At 41.5% G+C, this 22,592-nt stretch overlaps 1 protein-coding gene across 1 annotated transcript in view; it reads left to right on the forward strand.

Annotated features, from left to right (window-relative positions):
• The first annotated feature begins 14,471 nt into the window (after positions 1-14,471).
• The window catches only part of mmrn2a (multimerin 2a), a 45,366-nt gene continuing 37,245 nt past the window's right edge, over positions 14,472-22,592 (forward strand). The window contains exon 1 of the mRNA XM_033613466.2: positions 14,472-14,751. Coding sequence (XP_033469357.2) covers positions 14,492-14,751 — 260 coding nt within the window. The 5' untranslated portion in view covers positions 14,472-14,491. The remainder of the gene's footprint in view (positions 14,752-22,592) is intronic.

Genomic DNA, 22,592 nt, shown 5'->3' on the forward strand with positions numbered 1-22,592 from the left:
TGGCCTCACAAAACATGTGTGTTTGTGTGGGGAAAAAAATTCACACAAATGTCTGATAAGATAAATGATGAGGTGATGACATTTTATATCCAAAAGGTCAAAGGTCAGCCTCACTGTGACATCATAATGCTCTGCAAAAACATTTTTCTGGTCATTACTTGACAGCAGCAGGGGAGACAATTGGTCAGATTATTGATACTAATCTCTGGTGTCCATCTTGAACCTATGCTGATTGTGTAGATCTTCTGTGCTCCTGGTTTGATGTGTGTGAAGCATCCATGTTTTAGAACTTGTAGCTTATTTACAGAAACATATGTGAAGCCTGACCCAGCCTGTCATAGAATCCCCATCCTGATTTAAATTAAGCTCTAATAAAACAACAGCAACCAGCGCAAGGATTGCTAACATCTGTGAGCTCTCATACACGCTTAATCTACAGACAAAGAGAAGTTTAAGCAATACCAAGACCTGAAACCACAGGCGGACAATCAGACAATGTGCCCCTAGGCAGGGATATGCATAAGGCCCCACTACCTCTAACAGGCTCCAAAAAATGAATACCCAAACCAAACCTTCCTGTGTGAGCTGAAGCCAGAACCGGCCCGTCTGAGATCATCACATAAAATACTGAGCCCAAGCCTGACCCAACCTGACACCCCCAGAAAGCACTAATTGGCTCCTAATGCTCAGAACACATTGGCCGTGTGGCACTGCAAGCCACATGCGTCTCCAGAAATGGACCAGCTTGGTGGATCACTTAATCTCCACACTGTATTTCCCTGCCAAAGAAGCCCCGTGCTCATGCTGGGAAGGAAGCCAACACAGAGTCTGGCACAGAGCCTCTCTGGGGAGCTGCTGTGGCTACAGCAAAAGAAACAGGAGATGATATCATCAATTTAAAATATCTAATATATGTTGGATCTACATTTTAAATAAATAATAATTCAACAAATAAAGAGTGCTCACTTTTGAATATTATTTATTGATTTATTTTTTAAAGATTTTTTGGGGGCATTGTGCCTTTAATGGACAGGGCAGCTAAGAGTGAAAGGGTGAGGGGGGGGAGGGGGTGACATGCAGCAAAGCCACAGGCTGGATTCCAACTGGATTCCAGCCGCTGCGGCAACAGCCTTGTATACGGAGTGTCTGCTCTATCCACTAAGCCACTGAAACCCCAGAATATTATTTATTTGAAAAAAGAAATCCACCTGACCCAACCAATCAGGCACATTTTTGGCCCAAACCCGGTCTGACCCATTTCAGTTTCTTGGATCTCTTTGTGGTCTTTTTGAATCTCCTCCAGGCTGGTACTTGTTAATTTGAGTGACATTTTGCAGGAGAAGGCTAGGGTTGCCTCTTAGACTTTGGGCTCCTAGGCCTGTGCCTGGTAGGCCCGTTCAGTTCATTCATGGTTGATCCACTGATTCCATCAACAGAAAATCTTCTTAATTTTTAACTGTTCCTCAAGAAAAACAAACAAACATGAGCCCCATTAGTGTAGGAATGTGCCACTGTCCAGTGTTTCAAATGATCACGAGTATCTGAGTATCTATCTTTAGGTCCTGGGGTTTATTTTGTAAACTTGTATTTGCATATATGTATCTCTGGATTGTGAAAGGGTTTGCACTCTTGAATGCGCTCAGTCCTGTGTCATAGAAACACTGCCTGCACACCAACAAAAAAAAAAGGCTTTTAAGATGCTAAAAGATTTACTCCATGTGAAAAGGTGACACAAAGCAAATGTTTCAGTCACAGAACTGTCATCAGCAGAATTCACACATGGAGTCAGAAAAAGAGACGACTGGTTGATCTGTAAAGACAAACATAGATCAAAATCTTGTGGTGGGTGCTCGTGGAGAACAGGATACAACAGGATCAACAGGATCATCAGGGAGGCAATCCAGGCACTCCAAAAAAAAAAAAAGCCAGAATCGGGGCTGATTGCTGGGAAACACAGTAAGCAGCAGGCACACGCCTCTGTACGTGGGCTTTGCTCGTACCTAAACAGTGTTAACAGCCAGACTGTCTACGTGTGTGTGTGTGTGTGTGTGTGTGTATGAGAAATGCATAGTCATCATGACTGCTTTACTCCATAAAAGATTGTTGCCTATTGTATTATTTTCTATTATATATTTCATATTACACTTCATGTTCTATGGTTTCTATTTTTACATTTACACACTTCTTAAATCACTGTTCTTTTTGTGCACTAAACTATGAGTCACTTTGATCAGATAAGTGTAGCTGCACTACACAGCTGTAAAAGGTACTGTGGTGTTTTTCAGCCTGGACCCTATCTTCCCATATTTTTGTGTCAAAGTGATTAATGGGATCAACATTTTTTTTAAATTGGTCCACTACTGAGAGGGCTGCAGCTGGCAGCAGGAGAACAGGCTGCAATCACTCTGGCATCTATGAATGTCAAGTTTCCATCTGCTTAAAGTGTTTGTTCTTTTCACTGATGTTCAGGACCTCTACAGACATAGACTTCCTTGTTAAACAGTAAGATCCTCTTTGCTGAACCAGAACATTAACCCAAAATTAGTCTGAAATCACTAACGCCAAACCCACCAGACTCCATTTAAATAAACAGTCATTTTAGCGTGCATAGAGCCAGCATATTTTCACATCTAACTGGGTGAATTAAGGGTTTATTTCAACCAAACCAGAGTTGGTGATTGTTGTAACAGCGGAAAGACAAACCAAGTTTTATTTTGTTTCTGTTGACTTTGAATGAAGTGTGTTTTACAACTATAAAATTACTCTCTCATAACCTCTTTGTGGTTAAACAAAAAGGATCTTACTCTTTAACAGACAGGTCTCTCTCTGAAGGGATCCTTTACATAGTGTTGTCAGACACTTAGAATAATAATCTGAGTATGTCAGACAAAACAAACCCTTTTAGTGGACCTTAACTGACAGTGCCACGTGCCCCGAGTGGTTACGTTGCAGCCTGTTTTGCCGCTGCCGCCTCCATATACAGCGGCATGCAGAGGTTTGGGCACCCCTGGTCCAAATTTTGTTTACTGTGAGTAGTTAAAGCGACACTTGCCTTTCTGGAAATTTTACGCTTTTTTTTGTTTAGGTTAAAATGCTATTAATAAGCTGATGGCACACTAAAATGAAAGTGAATTCCACCAGAGATATAAACTCATAATTATACCATTCTCATATGGTTCTAAGAAAACTTCGACCAATCATTGCATTCGGACTGAATGCATGCAGCCTAACGTTGCCTGAGCCTCCTTGTTTGTTGCCAGTCACCAGTCACTATCTAACGTTAGCGTTTACGTTATATTATAAAACTCATCAGTCATCACTGACCCCGGATTAGTTTCAAAACTCCGGGGTTGCTTTTGCATTCAGTTGCTAATGGCTAACGTTAGCCTACTGTAGCGTAGCCTCTGAAACATTAACGTTATCTTCCTTGTGTGTTTCCACTTACTAGTAACGCTACTATCTAACGTTAGCACTGTAAGGTTATTGTAAAACTCATCAGTCATCACTGACCCCGGATTAGTTTCAAAACTCCGGGGTTGCGTTTGACTGTCTTGGTTGTAACGTTACACTCGCTCTCCTCTTCCGTGTATCTAACGTTACCTTGCCAACGCCTACGTCTATCATAAGCCCCTTTTACACTGCCAGATTTTCCGCGAATGTTGGGCTGTTTGGCCAGCAAGCTGCGAGCATTTAGACACACAGAGCCGGATTGGCGAGTTAATCCGAGGTGCCCAATTTTCCGCCTCGTAGGGTAGACATATTGCCAGAACCCTTTTAGTTTAAACAGACCGAGGCGGCTTTCCGCAACGGGAGGGGCTGTTGAAGACTTGTGCGAGGAGCTGTTGATGACACCGCATGTGCGAGCCACTGATGGTGGATGAACAGGAAACAGCTGATAGCAGGAATTAGCAAGCAGCTAGTAGCAAGAGGGAAACGCAGACCTGACAGACACTATAAAGATGAGCAACTGGGGAGACAAAGAATTGCGCGCCCTCCTTGTCCTCGCAAACGAAGAGACCATTAACCGGCAGATGACGGGGACGGTGAAGAACGGGCCGACTTATGAGAGAATTGCTGAAGGACTGACCAGCCACGGCTTCCTTCCCACGTCACTGTTTACGTCACACGCTGAGCTACACGTTTTGTTACTTGCTCACGCCCCCCATTGCCCCGAAAAAGGCACATTCTGTATTAACAAAAGTAGGCAGGCGGCATTTTGCTGCACTCCCCGGGCGGAGTAGGCCTTTGGCGGGAGTTGTGGATGTTCAAATTTTTTCTAAGTGATGTGTGAAATGCAAGAAGGGTAAGAGTAGCTTCAAGTAAGTAGAAGAGGAACTGATTTCCCAACAAAAAAACATGGTGTCATTCTATAAATAGGTTAATGTGAAATGTGTGTGTGACCTTTAAACATCTGTGATACAGCTACTGTTATTAATACATGCACGGATGATACTAGAATTCCTGCCCATGTCAAAAGCATTAGTAGAGTTATCACCACCACACCCAAAGTGCTTTATGTACTCCCAGCACACTCCTGAAGGAATGCTGCTGTCACGAACGGTGTCTGGGCAGGCAACCATGTAGTGCTTCCCCATATCCACCTAGTAGCAAGCTGCAGGCACATTCCTCTGTACGAGGGCTCTGCTTGTACCTTAACAGTGAGCGCATTTACATGCACACTAATAAACCGATCATTACCTGATTTCTGGAGTTACCTGATTATTCAAGTGGTCATGTAAACAGCATAATCCGATAGGCTTTATCAGACAAAAGCCATTATCTGATTATGAGAAATCAGATAAACACACCTATCTTTTTCCCCAATAGTCAGATTATTCGGTGCATGTATACCCTTTAATCTGGTTTCTTTTGGGTTTTGCTATTTTATACTCCCACTCTACTACATTTTAGAGGGAAATATTGTACTTTCTACTCCACTATGTTAATCTGACAGCTTTTGTTTCCTTTCAGATAAAGATGTAACACAAAATAATATATTTTTATATTCTCAGTGTTTAAATTGTCACTTTTATTTTATCTTACTTATATGTTAGGCACTTTGTGTGACAAGTTTATATACAATACACTTGTATATTGCACTTTGCAGTACTTTTACTCCGAATCTACCCAAAGTATGTAAAATTGGCTCCACATTAAACTACATATTAGAATGCTCTCACATGTATTTGTTAATGATAAAAACAAACAGTACTGTAAGAATATAAGATGTCAGAATGATGAGTGCTTTATTTTGCAAATATATGACTTGCGTACTTTTCGAGGTTTTTCAAGGATATGAGTACCTACTGTAACAGGAAGTTTGAGTTTTATGTCATGTACTTGAGGAGAAATCCAACTGAAGGACTGAATCATGTAAACCAGGTTTTTCTGATTATCAGATTATTGAAGTGCACGTAAACGCGTCAGATCGGATTATTACCATTACCTGATTATTCCCAGTTATCTGATTATTGTGCGCATGTAACCATGCTCAGTGTTAACAGCCCGACTGTCTTTGTGTTTGCGTGCATGCGTGCAAGAAAGGCATAGTCATCATGACTGCCTTGATCCATAAAAGTTTGTTGCCTTGTATTGTATTATCTTCTATCATATATTTCATATTACACTTCATGTCCTGTTCTGTGGTTTCTGTTTTAACATTTACACACTTCCTAAATCACTGTTCTGTTTGTGCACTAAACTATGAGTCACTTTGATCAGATAAGTGCAGGGGAAATAGCAGGGGTTACTTTGAATCAAGTTTACGATGATAAAATGACTTTATTTAAATGGAGTCTGGTGGTTTTTGTAACCAGCTAAGAGTCTCTCTAACTCTGTGAGATTCTTGGGCTGTCTTCATCCACTGCTCTTTGAGGTCTATCCACAGATATTTAATGATGTTTAGATCGGGGGACTGTGAGGGCCTCGGCAAAACCTTCAGCTTGTGCCTCTTGAGGTAGTCCATTGTGGATTTGGAGATGTGTTTAGGACTATTGTCCTGTTGTAGACGCCATCCTCTCTTCATCTTTAGCTTTTCTAAAGATGCTGTGATGTTTGCTTCCAGAATTTGCTGTCATTTAACTGAATCCATTCTTCCCTCTACCTGTGAAATGTTCCCTGTGCCACTGGCTGCAACACAAGCCCAAAGCATCATCCACTCACCCCTGTGTTTACCAGTTGGACAGGTGTTCCTTTTTTCTTCAAACATACCTTTGCTCATTGCATCTAAGAGGTTCTATTTTAACTTCATCAGTCCACAAGACTTCTTGGCTTGTTTTGGTAAACAGGAAAAGAATACAAAACAAAATTGAGAATGAGGAAGGAAAAATTAGATTATGAAGTAGTGCCTGGATTCTTTTCTTGTTTGCAGTATTTTGGATTTCCCTCCTTTTTTTTCCAAGAGCACCCGATACATGTTTTGATCTACACTCTACAACACAGAGCAACCAGTTATCCTTTTTTCAGGCTTGTTTCGGTGTTCCTTTGCAAATGTCTGATGCAGAATTTTGTGGTGAGGACACAGGAAATGTTTTCTTCTATGAGCAGCCTTCTCAGAAATTGCTCTTGGTCTTCCAGACTTCAGCTTGACCTCCACAGTTCCTGTTAACTGTCATTTCTCAATGACATTACAAACTGAGGAAACAGCTCCCTGAAAACACTTTACTATCTTCTTATAGTCTTCTCCTGCTTTGTGGGCATCAGTTATTTCAGTTTTCAGAGTGCTAGGCAGCTGTTTAGAGGAGCCCATGGCTGCTGATTGTTGGGACAAGCTTTCAGGAGTCAGAATATTTGTAAAGCTTTGGAATTTGCATAACCTGGCCTTTCCTAATCATGATTGTGAACTGAATCATGTCTGAGAGCTCAAATGTCTTGAGGTGTCCAAACTTTTCATGGTGCTCTTTTCCTTTTTTCACTCTAAAATTGTACAAAACCAAAATAATACACTCATCTTGATTAAAATGTTAAAAGGCATGTGTCATCTTTAACTTCATGCCTTTTGGAGATCACTTCATCTTCTACATACTTAACTGTTTGACCACGAGTGCCCAGAGTTTTTCATGCCCTTGCATATATTCAAAGTGGTTAGGGTGCAGGAACCGCTTAGAAGACCTTGCTTCAAGTGTTGTGTTTTGCTGTCACCTGCTGGTTGCACATGAACACACAGCAGGTTACACTACAGTCAAATGCATTCAAATGGTTCTTGATTGTTTGGTTGGATCCCCTCAGTTTTGTTTGCTATGAAACATTCTGTAAAAGTGATTTTTTTCTGAAGATGACCTGAATGCAGTATCGGCAGCTTTTATGAGATGTGTCTGAGTCCAGGAGACAGATCTTTAAATGATGTGTAGACACAAACACACACCAACTGACAGAATCTAATAATACAACATTATTTATTTAGGTCGAAGAACAGTTAGTTGTCCCCACAGTGTTGCATGACAGGGGAGAGAATGGCTGGAATAGAAAAGCTCACCTCTGATTGTAACCACTATCTGTCCTTAACCTTGACCAAACTTTATTTGCACACAGATACAACAACATAAAACTAGATAATAGAGATAAAACAAGAGCTCAAGAAGCCAAAGGTTTGTACAACAGACCTCAACTTAACTTTGAACAAAGGGAAAAAAATGCTAAACCAATGAGTGCAGCGGGATTTTGTAAACAAGAAGAAAATGCTGACATTATATGTGTCTGCAAACCACTGATGTGTTTCATTTGTACGTTTCAAACGTATCATACCAATGTTTCTAAAGTGGCCAACAAACAACAAAACTGGTTGTTTTTTAGTGGGTCATCACTTTGTTTCCAGCACCTTTCCAGCCACCAAACATGGTTGTTTTTTTAACAAACTGTTGCTGTTTCTCCACCAGGTATAGTGCCACGAATAGCTGTTATTTCTTACTTAGACATCACTGTGTTTCCTGCTGAGATTGTTGCTCCATAACTGGGTTTTTTAACCGTAACCAAGTGGTTTTGATGCCTAACCCTAACCACACATTAACCACAGTGTTGCTGAAATGAAAGGTTTCGACCCATCAGCTTCATAATAACATACAAATGTGACGTATCCATGGTTTGCAGAAATGTACAATGTCAATTTTTTTCTGGCAGTTGGGTTCGAATTTTAAAATACAGCAAGTTCTTGATGGTCAATCAATCAATCAATTTTATTTATAAAGCCCAATATCACAAATCACAATTTGCCTCACAGGGCTTTACAGCATACAACATCCCTCTGTCCTTATGACCCTCACAGCAGATAAGGAAAAACTCCCCCAAAAAAACCCCTTTAACGGGGAAAAAAACGGTAGAAACCTCAGGAAGAGCAACTGAGGAGGGATCCCTCTTCCAGGATGGACAGACGTGCAATAGATGTCGTACAGAACAGATCAACATAATAAATTAACAGTAATCCGTATGACACAATAAGACAGAAAGAGAGAGAGAGAGATAGAGAGAGAGAGAGAGAGAGAGAGAGAGAGAGATGCAGGACAGACGGTAATGACAGTAGGTTACAACAACATTATTGAAAGTAATAATATTATAGTTATAGTTCTGGCTACTGTGGTACAATATGTTGAAAGTATGTATTAATATCTGGCAGTATACATGCGTGACAATAATCATATGTGTATAATAACAGTAGAAGTATGACTAATGATCACAGCAGCAGCAGGAGGCATCTGGCAGGACCACGGCAGCAGCACAACCCACATGTCACACCATCCAGGCACCGCTGCGATATGAGTTAACCTGAGAGACAGTGGAGCACAAAGGCTCCGGAGAAGAAGCCGAGTTAGTGACATCCAGAATGGCCGAGTTAGCAAGATGCAGTAATAGAATACGAGAGAGAGAGAGAGAGAGAGAGAGAGAGAGAGAAGGAGAGAAGGTGCCCGGTGTATTATAGGGGGTCCTCTGGCAGACTAGGCCTAAGTCAGCCTAACTAGGGGCTGGTACAGGGCAAGCCTGAGCTGGCCCTAACTATAAGCTTTATCAAAGAGAAAAGTCTTAAGTCTAGTCTTAAATGTGGAGACGGTGTCTGCCTCCCGGACCGTAACAGGAAGATGATTCCACAGGAGAGGAGCCTGATTGCTGAAGGCTCTGGCTCCTGATCTACTTTTGGAGACTTTAGGGACCACGAGTAACCCTGCGTTCTCTGAGCGCAGTGTTCTGGTGGGATAATATGGCACTATGAGCTCTCTAAGATATGACGGAGCTTGACCATTTAGAGCTTTATAAGTTAACAGTAGGATTTTAAATTCGATTCTGGATTTTACAGGGAGCCAGTGCAGCAAAGCTAAAACAGGAGAAATATGATCACGTTTCTTAGTTCCTGTTAGTACACGTGCTGCTGCATTCTGCATTAGCTGGTGTTTATATCTGAACACTGATATCTGATATGAGGGAGCACTGGCCATGCAAATAGTCGACCTGTTTGGTGTTTTAAGAATAAATTTAACAATTAAATTTGAGGATGATGTCAAAAGATGATGGCAGAGAAAATGTCAAGAATATATATTTGCATATAAAGACACATGTCTGATGAATATTTGTGTCTTATACTGAAAGAATATAAAGTCTACTGAACATATCAGGCCTCAGTGCAATTCTGCATCTGTCCACCAGAGGTCCTCAGACTTTCCCCCAACCCCAGTCACCAGACTTTCTAATCCACCTGCTTACCTGTCCTTCATTCCACAATTAAATAGTAGTTAACCCAGCCTGTCTCCACCTGCTCCCTGACATATTCACAGTGCTTTGTGCTTTTATTTTCCACCCTCCCAAACCTGACTCTTTATCTGTACCTGTCAGTCTGTAATTTTTTAACGTGCCTCGTTCCTGCTCACCTGTGGATTCTCAGTCACTTCTATTTGGACCATGATTCTCAGTAAGCTGCTGTGTCTTCACTTTATCAACAAATCACTGAACTGTTTCCATCTGCCTGGATTATCTGTTCCTATAGTTTCCTCCCTTTGAGATATACAGTTGATAAACACAGTTGTGGATGAAGAACTCAGATCTTTTACTTTAGTAAAAGTAGTAATACCACTGTGTAAAACCTCTTTGTTGCAAGTAAGAGTCCTGCATTAAAAATCTTACTCTGTAAAAGTACAAAAATAATACCTTCAAATTAAACACAAGAAGTTTGTGCTCTGTCCTCTAACGTACTCTTATGCAGAATGGCCTATTTCAGAATGATATGGTAAGTTAGTGGATCATAATTGTGGATGCATTCATGTGTTCATCACTTTAATGTTGCAGCTGGTAAATATGGAGGTTATTTAACTACTTTGAATACTGCTGGGTAGCATCTGGATTTTACCACAGGACTAATAAAGCTTTATCTTTATCCATTATATTACAAAATAATTTATTACACGGCTGTTAAACCTCTGAATGTAAACATAACTTTTTGTTTGTTTATGGATGAAATGGTTGACACGGCGGTGCAGTGGTTAGCATTGTTGCCTCAAAGACAGAGGTTTCCTGTGGAGGGTTCAAGCCTTGGGTAGGGGGAGCCCCTCTGTGCTAAGTTTGCATGTTCTCCTCATATCAGCGTAGGTTTTTGTGGGTGCTCCGGCTTCCTCCCACAGTCCAAAGACATGCAGGTTAAATGGTGACTCTAAATGCTGTGAATGTCTGTCTCTATGTGTCAGCCCTGCAGTGGTCTGGCAGCCTGTTCAGGGTGTACCCAATGCCAGCTGGGATAGGCTCCAGCCCCCCTGCAACCCCCTACAGTATAAGCAGTTACAGAAGATGAATGAATGGTTTATTGGTTGATTATATTCTGCATGAATGATTTGAATTAAAAAAAAAAAAAAAACTAAAGTTGTCAGATAAATGTCATGCAGAAGTATCAAGAAGCAAAAAATAGAAGCAAAGTAAAGATACATCAAAGTTGTACTTAAAAACAGTACTACTGTTGTTTAGTTGGCTGTAGTCGTTATGCATAAAAATTGTCTCTAAGCGACAGGTTTGATAATTATACACTAACATTCTGAATACCATTCATATAAAATCATAAGCTCTTAGTATCTCTCACTTCAGTGTCCCTCTACACTTTCTCTGCCACACATTTCAAAGCCTCCCTCCTCCCCCTCATAGCTCTAAAACAATCCTCGGAAATGACCCCCACCCACCCAACCAACCACCATCAACCAGCCCCCTCTCCCAGTGGAAAAGTCCCCAGCTCTCTCAGCCTGGACAGGAACCATCATCACCCCCCGCCCTCCCTCTCTCCTTCTCGCCCTCCTCCGCTTCACTTCATTCTGACTCACTTTAATCTGCTTCAGTGTTGTGAATGAAACAAAAATGTGACAACGTGACAGAATAAAAGTGTCAGAGTGAGATGTGTCACCACGTCCTGGACATATTCTCACCGCCAAACCACAACAGCAGTTAACATAAACACCTTAACAACTTGAGCTCCAGTATTTTGGTTTAAATGATGAGCCAATGTAAAGATGAAAAACATTATAACACTGGGTAAAAATAATATATAAAGATGATTTCACAGTGTCAGAATACAAAACTAGTGTATCCTCTTATCAATGTGGCTCTTATTTGAACTAATTTACTTTCGTTCCAATATATCCCATCATTTGAATGCTGTATAACCTTTGCTTTAATGTATTTTAAATGGGACAGTGATGAATGTGAGCCATTGTCGTCTTTACAAGAATGCAATCATCTTTCGTTGCAGTTGCCCTCCCTCTTGTTTTATGTTTAATGGCAGCTGGCACCCGTCCACTTAGAAAAAAAAGGGCTATAGCGGCCAAAATGTAAGTTAAGGTGGGAGTGTTGCATCTAACTTATGGCGTTTAACAAACACTGTTGCACATTTGAAAGTAGATTTTTGCGTTAACCCTTAAACTAAGCCTTAACCTTCAAACAGCCCTCTGACTAATGTCCTCACTCTGCAGGTATAAAACTTTTTACAGGTCCTCACAAAGATACATGTACAGCTGCACACACACACAGACACACATACACAGAAAGGAAGAAGGTAATTTCTCCTGCAGCTCGGTGGACTTCCTCTGTTCTTATCACTTCCACAGGAAAAGGATGAAGACAGAGAGAAAGAATGAAGGAGTACAAAGAGAGAGACGAAACCTCTGTTACCTCATGTACACTTAAATACTGTACTTTTTACTGTACTATGTTCATTTGATTACTCAAGTTACTTCACAGTTTCAGATCATCAATAAAAAATATAATCAACAAATAAATGATGATGCATTATTGAAGTTTAAACTACCAGCAGTATATAAATACAATAAAATGAGCTCCACCTTTACCAGCTGAAACATTAAAACGATGAACACATTAATGCATCAATAATAATAATCCAATAATATAATACATATGTTGTACTTTAACTTAAAGCTGGGCTACACAGGAATCTGTAAAAGGCATAAAAAAGCCAGAATTTAAAAAACACTCTCCAATTTCTTTGTTAGGCCCCTCCCACCAAATGACCGTGGACACATGCGCATGCTGCATACAGTTTCCCAGTGTTTCCCATACACTGATTTCTTTATCTCATTTAATTGTCAGCCCCTCTTCCATCCATTCTCTCTCTGTTAATCAGACCAAAAAATGAGACAAAATTAACTAGCTAGCCACCCAACCATCTTTTTGCCTCTCTCCGCCGTTGTGGAGGGCTTCCCTGGGAGGAAAGGAGGGAACCAGCTCTGAGACGGAAAGTTCAGTCACCTGCTGTAGCAGCTCAAATTTAGCCAGTGCAAACCCCCTAGTGCTGGGTGTCACAGCAGGCTGGTGGCCAGCGGCAGCTCCGGGTCTTACCGGTGTGATGGCCATGGTTGGATTACTGAATTGGCTTACTGAGCAAGCCCGGTCGCACTCCAAAGTCATCAAAATCCGGCGCTTGGGCAGTGACTTTTAACAGTGGCATGTTTCGTGGCCGGTTGCTGTTATAGTGTAACGGCACCCGGTGGCATCAGGGGGAAACACAGCAGGACAAGGACGAAAGTTGAAGCGGCTAAAGAGTTGGTGGGTGGGTCCAACAAATACCGACCTTCACCCAAGAGAGCAGGGTTTGTGTCCTGTAAGATTCTAAAGCCAAACCCTGTTCTTTTGTTGCCTAGACCTAACTAAACCTGTGGTGTACCAATGTAGTGTGTGTATCTGAATGATGAATTTCCTGTGAAAACAGAAGTGTATATTTAAGAAGACAACGCATGTAACAGGCAGAACTTGACACGGTGTCCCAGAACATTAACAACCAATCATGTCGTATGTGGACGTGGAAAGTCCATGACCAAACATCAGTATGTGACAAGGTTGGGGTGAGAATGTGTTGACCTGCACAGGCGTAGCGGATCAAAGTGTCAGGGGACCCCCTTCACTTTCACCTGCAAAATGTCACTCAAATTAACACATACAGACCAGGAAGAGGCTCAAAATGACCAAAAAGAAACACAAAAAGATGCACACACGATAACTACAAAAGGGGAAGAACAACCACAAGAAGACACAAAAAGACCTCATACAAAATTACCACAGAGACACAAAACCAAAAAGATGTATTACAACTACAAAGTCACATAGAGCAACAAAAAAGGAAACAAAACCACCACCAAGTCTGTGTGTATTGCTCCCATGTAGGAGAGGTGGTGGGGCCTTTTGCATATCTTTGCCCAGAGGCCCATTCTGTCGTAATCTGCCCATGGTAATGGCAGCAACAGAAAGTTTGCTGACATAGCAGGGAGTTGGGGCTGTCCAGTCCTCCGAAGTTGAGTTTGTGCTGGCTGGATGTGGGTTGCTGTGGCTGTTGACCTGGGGTCCGTCTCACAGGTGTGAGCCTTTTGGCATGGGTTAGCAGAGTGCTAAACTATTAGCAACATATCCTGTCCATCTTTGAAATGCTTTGCCAGTCTTGGCACATCCTTTACGTTGTTTATTGTCTGATTCTCTTTAGACTCTTCTTTTGATAAATCTGTCCTCTTTATTTGGGCTTCTTTGCAGTTGTTGCCAATGCTGGAACAGCAACTTTCTCTGCAGGCTTTCACCATAGAGATGTGCACAGGTAACTGCATTTGGAGAGCAGCCAATAGGTGCGCCCTGTCACTGAAATAACCTGTGACTGGCCAAAGTCAGTTCTCTCTAAGACCACCTGAATCACAATATGCTCAAAGTTTATTACAGGACTTTTGCCCCAAACAAAACTGTCTACCTCAGCTTTAAGAGAGATTTTGAATGCAGGGATTTAACTTGTAACAAAGTATTTCTACATACTGGTATTTCAAATTCTACTTCAGTGAATGGTCTGAGTACCTCTTCCAGAACAGCAAAATCATAATGTGGAAAATCCAAGTGATAAATCAAAAAACGTCAGAAAAGAAGAGGAAGAAGAAGATGCCTGTTGAAGGGCTGTGAAACAGAGGAAACTCCTCCTCCTCCCTCCCTCTCTCCCCCCTCAAGCTGTTTATAAGCAGCTGGTGGTCGTGCGCACTTTCACATAGTGATGTGGAGGGCAGCAGACATGACAGCAGTGGGAGAACTGGTGCTTGTTCTGGGCTTACTGGTGAGTGCTCACTGTGAGGTGAGAGCACGAGACCCTGAGGTGGAGGAAGATGAGGAGGAGATGGGAGGAAGAAGAGGAGGAGGAGGAGCGGTGAGGGGGTTCGGGACAGGAGCGTTGCCCCCCTATCTCCAGATGCTTTACCCTGGAGCAACAGAGACCCCTCCACTGGGAGAGAGAGGGAACCATCCAGCCCGAAACGGGTGAGTCCTAAACTGTGACCTCAAGGTTCACTTACTGCTTTTGACTGTTTTCCTGCCTGAGAAAATTCCCTTCACTGCAAAAAGCTGAGTGATGAAGTGGAAAGTTGAGCTGTGATGACTAGTCAGTTAATCGATTAGATTACAGGAGGATGAATCTGTAACTCTTTACCCTTCAGCTTATCAAACATGAACCCTTGCTTTTCAATGTTCCATATCACAGTAAACTGAAGATGTTTGGACAGAAGACATCACCTTGGAAATTGTGATGGAAGATTTAAAGAATTGTTAGTCATATTCTTTTGTTTTTTGCAACAAAACTACAAACTATGCGTAGTTAAACAGAATTCTGGTTTATTACAACTTATTCTGGACATCCTGTCCATTCGTCCTGTCGAGCCCACTCTCACCGTAAATCACGACCACATATGTATGATGTATGCTTTTTTATCTTTGCTGTAAGGTGACCTTGAGTGGCTTGAAAGGCGCCCTAACAAATAAAATGCATTATTATTATTATTATTATTATTATTATTATTATTATTATTATTATTACATAGGTCAACCTGCAAGCAGCCTATTAAGACCCATACTTAAGTTTATTGTGAGATGGTGTCCTCTAGTGGCCATGATAATTATTACAGGAGCAAATAACAAAGTAACGAGATGTAGCATAAAAAGCAACAAAATCTGCAAAATATTGTACAGATATTGAAGAAGCCCCAAGGGTGGGTGGGTCAAACACACACAGGACTTTCACCCAGGAGACCGGTGTACATATTTAATTCCAAACCATGATGTTTTTCCTGAACCTAACCAAGTAGTTTTGGAGCAGAACTGCGATCGTTTCCTGACGTTACAGACGTGTACACACTGCGACTGTTAGAACGGTAATATGTTGTTTTGGAGCCTTTCATAAAAGTCGTTTTGGAAGTCAGCTGAAATCAACGTATTCTTTTGTTTAGGTATGAGAGAGCAATGTCTTGTCAGTAAGTTAAGTTAAGTTAATTTGCTTTATTAATCCCCCTGAGGGGAAATTCAATGTTTTCACTCTTGCTTGTCAATTACACACAGGTCCGAAAGACACACACATGCACAAACAGGACCTATACATGCACAAAGTGGAGAGATGTCAGAGTGATACTATCACTCACATAGCCTACTAACATCTGAGATCTGGGGACCCGAAGCGTAAAGTACAAATACTCAACTATGATGCAGATATGGCATGATACGTGGCCAGTTGCTGTTATAGTTCAACGGTGCCCAGTGGCATCAGGAGCCAACACGGTGGGACAAGGATGAAAGTTAAGCTGGCGAAAGTTGTGACTGGGGCGGGCCAGAAGGGTGGTGAATGGGTCCAACAAACACTGACTTTCACCTGGAAGAGTGGCGTTTGCGTTCCGTAAGATTGTAAAGCCAAACTCTGTTCTTTTTTCCTAAACCCAACCACGTGCGTTTGTTTTTGAAGGAAAAATTTGTGGTGTTGCGCTGACGCAGTGTGTTTATTTTGAAAGAGACAGTTGGAAACATTAAATTTCCTGTAAAAACAGAAGTGTATCTTGAAAGGAGACAATGCATGTAACAGGCAGAACTTGATACCAACCAACGCACCCAGAGTACCTTGCACATCGTACGCGGACGTGGAAAGTCTATGACCAAATGTGGATATGTGACGAGGTCGGAGTGAGAATGTGTTGGATAAGATTATCCTTTATTCGTCCCACAGAGGGGAAATTTCCAACATTACAGCAGCAGAGGGATAGTGCAAACAGGAAGCATCATACAAAGCAACATCTAAGTATTATTTGACAGTTGGAGTGACTTTTTCAGATTGAGCTCACATTAAAATATATATAATAAACTTATAAAACACAACTCATTTTTAAAGATTAAACACATTTCTCATCCTAACTTCCCACATGGTTTACTGAATTTTTTGTATGTTTTATGTCTTCTAAGAAGTGATCCACTGAGTTTAGAAGGAGCTTTTATGGATCATTTGGAACATAATTAAATTATTTTGTCACTTAGTTCGGAGGGCATGTTTCAGATTAGATTTTTGTAAGAACAAACTATAACAACAGCTGACACACAGATGTTTCTTCTACACTTCCGGGCCTTTATTTTGACATAATACGTTCTCTAACACTGATCTCAGTGGTAAAAGAAGTACTCAGATTTTGTACTGAAGTAAAAGTAGTAATGGTACAGTGTAGAAATACTCAGTTTCAGTAGCATCAAAATGGAGTACTTAAACTTAAAGTACTCATTATGCAAATTGACTCAATACAATAATATTTGGGATTATAATTATTGATGCATTAATGTGTTCGTCACCTTAATGTTGCAGTGGGTAAAGGTGGCGCATCATATACTGCTGGGTAGTTTAATCTATAATAATACATCATCATTTATAAGTAGAAGTGTCAGATAAATGTAGTGGAGTAAAAAGTATGCTATTTACCTCAGATGTAGTGGAGTAGAGGAGTAAAGTAGCATAAACTGGATATACTCAAGTAAAGTACAACACTTGAATAAATGTACTTACTTTCCACCACTGTCTAACTTTAACTCTGGAGAGGTGACGACCGCACTAAATGTCTTCACTTCCCCAAAATATCTAGGACTAAAACTCAAAGATAGGAGATAGAAGTACAATAACACACACACACACACACACACACACACACGAGTCTAATGCATACAGAAGTACCAAACAGGGAGCGTTTAAATGTTTTGACTGCCAGCATGCTTATAACAGGCTGGTACCACCCAGGCTGCCACTGACACACACACACACACACACACACACACACACACACACACACACACACACACACACGGAGTCTTTACACCATGCATTAACTTTATGATTTTTTGAGTCTCAGGCGGGTTGAGGGTGTCCTCTGTGTTTGTCCTCCAGGTGTTAGACCAAGCCCGTCCTCACAGGTTTCACACTGAGTAGAAAACAATCTTTCACTGCAGTTTATTATTTCATGTGTGGAGTAAAAATAAAACCTGTAGCAGCTCTACAGATGTTAACGTCAGTCTATGTGTCTGTCTGTCCACCACTTTGGTCCTGACTGACAGATCTTTTGTGAGACAAATAAGTTTACCTGCTCCCCGACACCTTGAGTAACCTGGTTAGTAATGATCATCTTTTTCATCCCTCTAAATTAGAGAGAGGTTTTACAATCAAGAATCTCTCCATAAATTGCGTTTTCGCCAGCTTTACCCAGCTTAGGGCCTCTTACAACTTGTCACAATCTGATCAGTATGGGTATTTCTAAGTTAGGAATTTTGTTAAAGTTTGTTTAGTTCCCGCTGAAGACCTATAGTCTCATTTTATTAGAAGCTTTACCTTAAGAGATCTAAACCTGAGAATGTGAGAGATGAAGAGATGCCGCTTTAATGGGACCTGGAGGTTTTATTTATTTGTCTTCTTTCTACTTGTGGCTGGCTTCACCTACTTCTTTTATTAGTTGTGTTGATTTGTAGGGGCTAGATGTTGGAGGGATGGGTGAAGGGGTAGTGAGGTATGTGAAGATGGAGATATGAACGTGAAAACCGTTAAATTTTTTACCATGGTTCCCTGGATGCAGACATTTTAATAGGCCTCCCACCCCTTCAACACAGGAGCAAGACCCTCAGGGATTTATAATTGTGCGGCAGACCCCACACACATGGCCTATGCCGTTGTGAGCATTTATACTTGTGCGGTGGTGTGTCTGTGTCACTCTGCAGTTACACCTCCAAAACACTAGTTGACGTCAGGGTTTCTGTGAAGTACTGTAGAGTTTAGTTGATTCAAAACACACATTAAACCCACATTAAACATGACTTATTAGAGACAATTTCGAACACAAGTACACAAATCAGCTGCACTATAATTCACAACATTCACAGACAAACACTTGTCTTTATCTGGACACATTTTCCCCACAAATACAACATGCTAACGTTATTAGCACAAGCCTATGGCATTTTACAGTGTATAAATTAGCCTAGCAGCTAGCGATTCTTTCCTCTTCTCATATAAAACCAGGGACAACAGCAACATGTAACAAAGGTAACATTACAAAATTTGGGTTCATTACAGCTCACAAGGTTCACTGACAAAACAACTGTCTTGTACTAAACATGTTTTCCAAACAACATGCTAACATTATTAGCACAAGCCTATGGCATTTCACATTGTATAAATTAGCCTAGCGATGAGCGGAGATTTCCTCTGCTCATATGGATAGGGATAGGATAAATCACACACAAGACTTAAAATGCTATTTTTGTGGAGGCATTACTGTCTTTGAGATTAATGGTTTCTTCTCTGTGAAATAAAAGTAATGGAAATGGTTTCAGCTTACAAAAATTGACAGGAGGTCTGCATCGCCACGACGTGTAGTTATTCTGGGGAGGTGCACGTCAGGCTATGCTGCAGAAGCTACGCCACAGGTAAGGCGTCAAATGCTGCATCAGAGAATTCTCTGTGGTGGTTCAGCATCAGTTTGTGGTTAGTTTACATTTAAAAATGTTTATCCAATTAATTTTATTCCAGAATTGAACTGATCTGTTGCAGGGTTTTTTTTTTTAGATTTGGACTTGTTTTAGAAAAAGGTGTTTCTGAGACTAAATAAGAGGATTGAAATTTCTGGAGCGCACTCATACAGGCCTCCATCATTATAGTGACCCACATCCATACATTGCACTGCAGGACTCGTCCACAGATTCCCCGATAAAATGATCCCTGAGGGCTCTTAACGAAACAACCTTCCATTAGCTCAAAGCCCCCCCACTTTAAACTGCTGCTTTAATCACATCGTTCACAAATGGAGCTCTTTGTGCTGCGAGTCGCCGCAGTGTTGCGGTAATGGAGAGCAGCTTTCCAGGTTCGCTGTGTTGTTTTTAGCCTCAGCGTTATCATCGGAGGCTGAGTGGTGGGGGCTATTCATGCTTCAGAGGTCAGAGGTCAACAGGTAGTTAAGGACCAGTGAAGTGGAGGTGGAAAAGTTTGTTGTTTGGCTGCAAGAGGAGAAGATCAGAGGCTTCGAAGGAACTTAAAGATGCATTCTGGTGTAGTTAAATGTTTTGGTTGGTTGACTAAGTTTAGTATTAGTGTGTCTAATTTTCTTACTATCAGTCCAGGGACTTAACGATTTGCTAAAACATGGTGCATTAAATCTCTCATTGTAGAGTTCTTCAAATAAAGAAACATTGATTATTAATCCCATCGACTTTACAAGCTGATAATTTTTCACATTATTGGATTTTAGATTAATTTCCGTTCTTCCTTTCAGCTGCTGGTTTCACTCCACTGCTCTGAAATCAACTTGAAACTTCCTGCAGAGATTAAAAGAAATATATGCTCTTATTTTGAAGTGAAATCCTCCTGCCTCTGCAATCTTATTTGCAGCAGACATCATGGCAGCCTTCCAGGCCGAGAGGATGATATGCTCTTATGTCTTGGTGTTGTGAGCTTCATCCCCCTCAGCTGCTTGAATCACTGCTGATCTTGTAATTGAAAGCCTCGCTGGAATCCTTTCAAAGTAAAAGTTCATCCAACTTGAACAGAAGAACAGGCAGACGAAAGAGAAGAAGCTCCATGAGCTGATGGATTCAGATCAAAGACAGCAGAAGCTGCAGATAATACGACCATGAGGGGATCCTTTACTGCTCATTCAGCCATTATCAAGAGACACAGCTGGCAGATGAAAGGAGGACACTCAGCATCCAAAGAGAAGTAGATAAGAGGGATTTAAAGGCGGTGATGTTGTTATCAGGCTGAAGATCATGCAGGTGGATCAGTTCTGCTGCTGAGATGGTGGATCTGAACATGAACACAGTCAGATAAGGTCTTTTTCTGGAGAACGTTCAGAGCCACACGACTGACAAATGGAGTTGTGCATTAACACTAAAAGAGCCCTAATTCATTATTTTAGTGCACTGTTAACTGAACAGGTTGGTTTTCAACTACTCAACGTGAATGTGAGTGCTGTCTTTCATGACGGTGAACGTTTTGCAGCACCTCATTTACAGCAGACTGTGTCCGTTGATATGTTTCCCTGTCAAACTGTGTTTTCCCACTATCTAAATCTGAACCAAACCTTTTCCTTTACCTGACCATGGAGGGGGTTGATACACATTTTAAGAGGAGGGAAATGTGATAAGACAGGGGGACAGTCTTTGAAACAACACTGGCATGGCTGGTGCTACTGCTAACTCAGATGATGAAGCTACTGGTACCTCAAAGCCAGTTCATCTGAATGTTTGAAGGAGTTTTATTAATAAATCAATACAGATTCTAAAGGAAAAAAAATCTCTCTCTTGAGGTAGCTTTTATGATGTGTGAACCTGCACAACACTGCTGACCAGCACCACAATATCTTCTGTCAGGACGTCAGATTTAGTGCAACATAAACAGGAGAAAACATGGAAACATAAGTGTAAATTACTACATTGTTCATATTGAGATGAGACGTACACACCCAATCAAACTCTCATCTGTAGTTGGCTTGTTGCATTCAGAGTAGAGCTTAGATCAGGCCCAAAAAATCCAGCCCAACTCCACCTGAGCCCGTGCATGTTCTGTCCGAGCCCGGCCCGTCCCTTTAACTGTAATTACGAGCCCGAGCCTGGTTAAAACCTGACATTTCTTTAAGGATACGAATGTGGACATTGAAGGCTGACTTTCGTCTTTCTTTCACTGGCAAGCCTTCGTCATGTGTCTCTTAAGTGTCGAGGTCCCCATCTTTTTGCTGACATATACCAGCGTCGTGCTGCACTTACACTCGACGAAGCCGACACACACAATGTCACCGTCGACAACTCACATGTGCACGGCAGTGGCACCGTCAAGAGGAGCCCAACCCGTCCGAGCCCAAGGATAGTGGCCGGGTCGGGCCGGGTCTGGGTCGGGTTCAGGCTCGGGCAGAGAATCTAAGCTCTAGTTCAGAGTCTGCAGCAAATGGAGCCCGGGAGATGTGATCCTGCAGATGTTCCTGCTCTCCAGAGGATGAACCCTTTAGATTTTAATGACCACCCTCTCAACCTGCTGATCACTGTGTCGTAACAGATCCCTCCAGTCTTCTCCTCTCTGTTTGGTCCTCTGGGATTCTTCAGTCTTCAGTCTCTGGCTCGCCCACAAACATCTTTCACATCTGAACCTGAACTCTTGGACCTGCAACAGAAACCCTGCAGATCATCTTCCTCCGTCTCTCTCAGGATGAGTCAAGGTCTCGCTCTGAAGCTCAGAGATCTGATTATGTAACACTCACCAAAGCACAGCCAGAAAGTGACAGTTTTACAGATTGCAGCTGTGTGGCTGTGACACTTTGAGGCTCAGCCCCCCAAAAAAGAAGACATGTCCTGTGTGCTGTTTGAACAAAGAGACACCTCCTCTTACAGAATGACTGACAGAAGAATATTAAACCAAATTAACAGATGTTTGTGTTGGAACATTTCCATCTATTCAGTCTGACAAGTTCAAGACAATCCAGCTGTTATTTTATCATCTTTTGTAAGTGTGGGAACTGTTTTAATCGCAAAAGCAAAACGACAGGAGGGACGTAGATATAGAGATGCAACAACTACTTATAGTCTGTGAATCTTAAATTAAAGCACTTTTTCAGGCATGACAATTTCTGATAATTTGTGTCTAATGAACTGCTGCTGTCTATTCCTGCCCTTGCCATCCACATGTTAAGCATGTCTTTGGAGTTAACATCTTCTGGTCTGTTTAACAAAGTTACACTAAATGTTGCCTGCACTGTGTGTGTCGGCTTTTTTATTGTTTCTTGGCAAAGAGTGCAGTAGTGAATATTTTTTTTAATTTATTTGTTGTTCCA

The sequence above is a fragment of the Epinephelus lanceolatus genome, chromosome 17 (genome assembly GCF_041903045.1).
Source record: "Epinephelus lanceolatus isolate andai-2023 chromosome 17, ASM4190304v1, whole genome shotgun sequence".
NCBI classification, from domain to species: Eukaryota; Metazoa; Chordata; class Actinopteri; order Perciformes; family Serranidae; genus Epinephelus; species Epinephelus lanceolatus.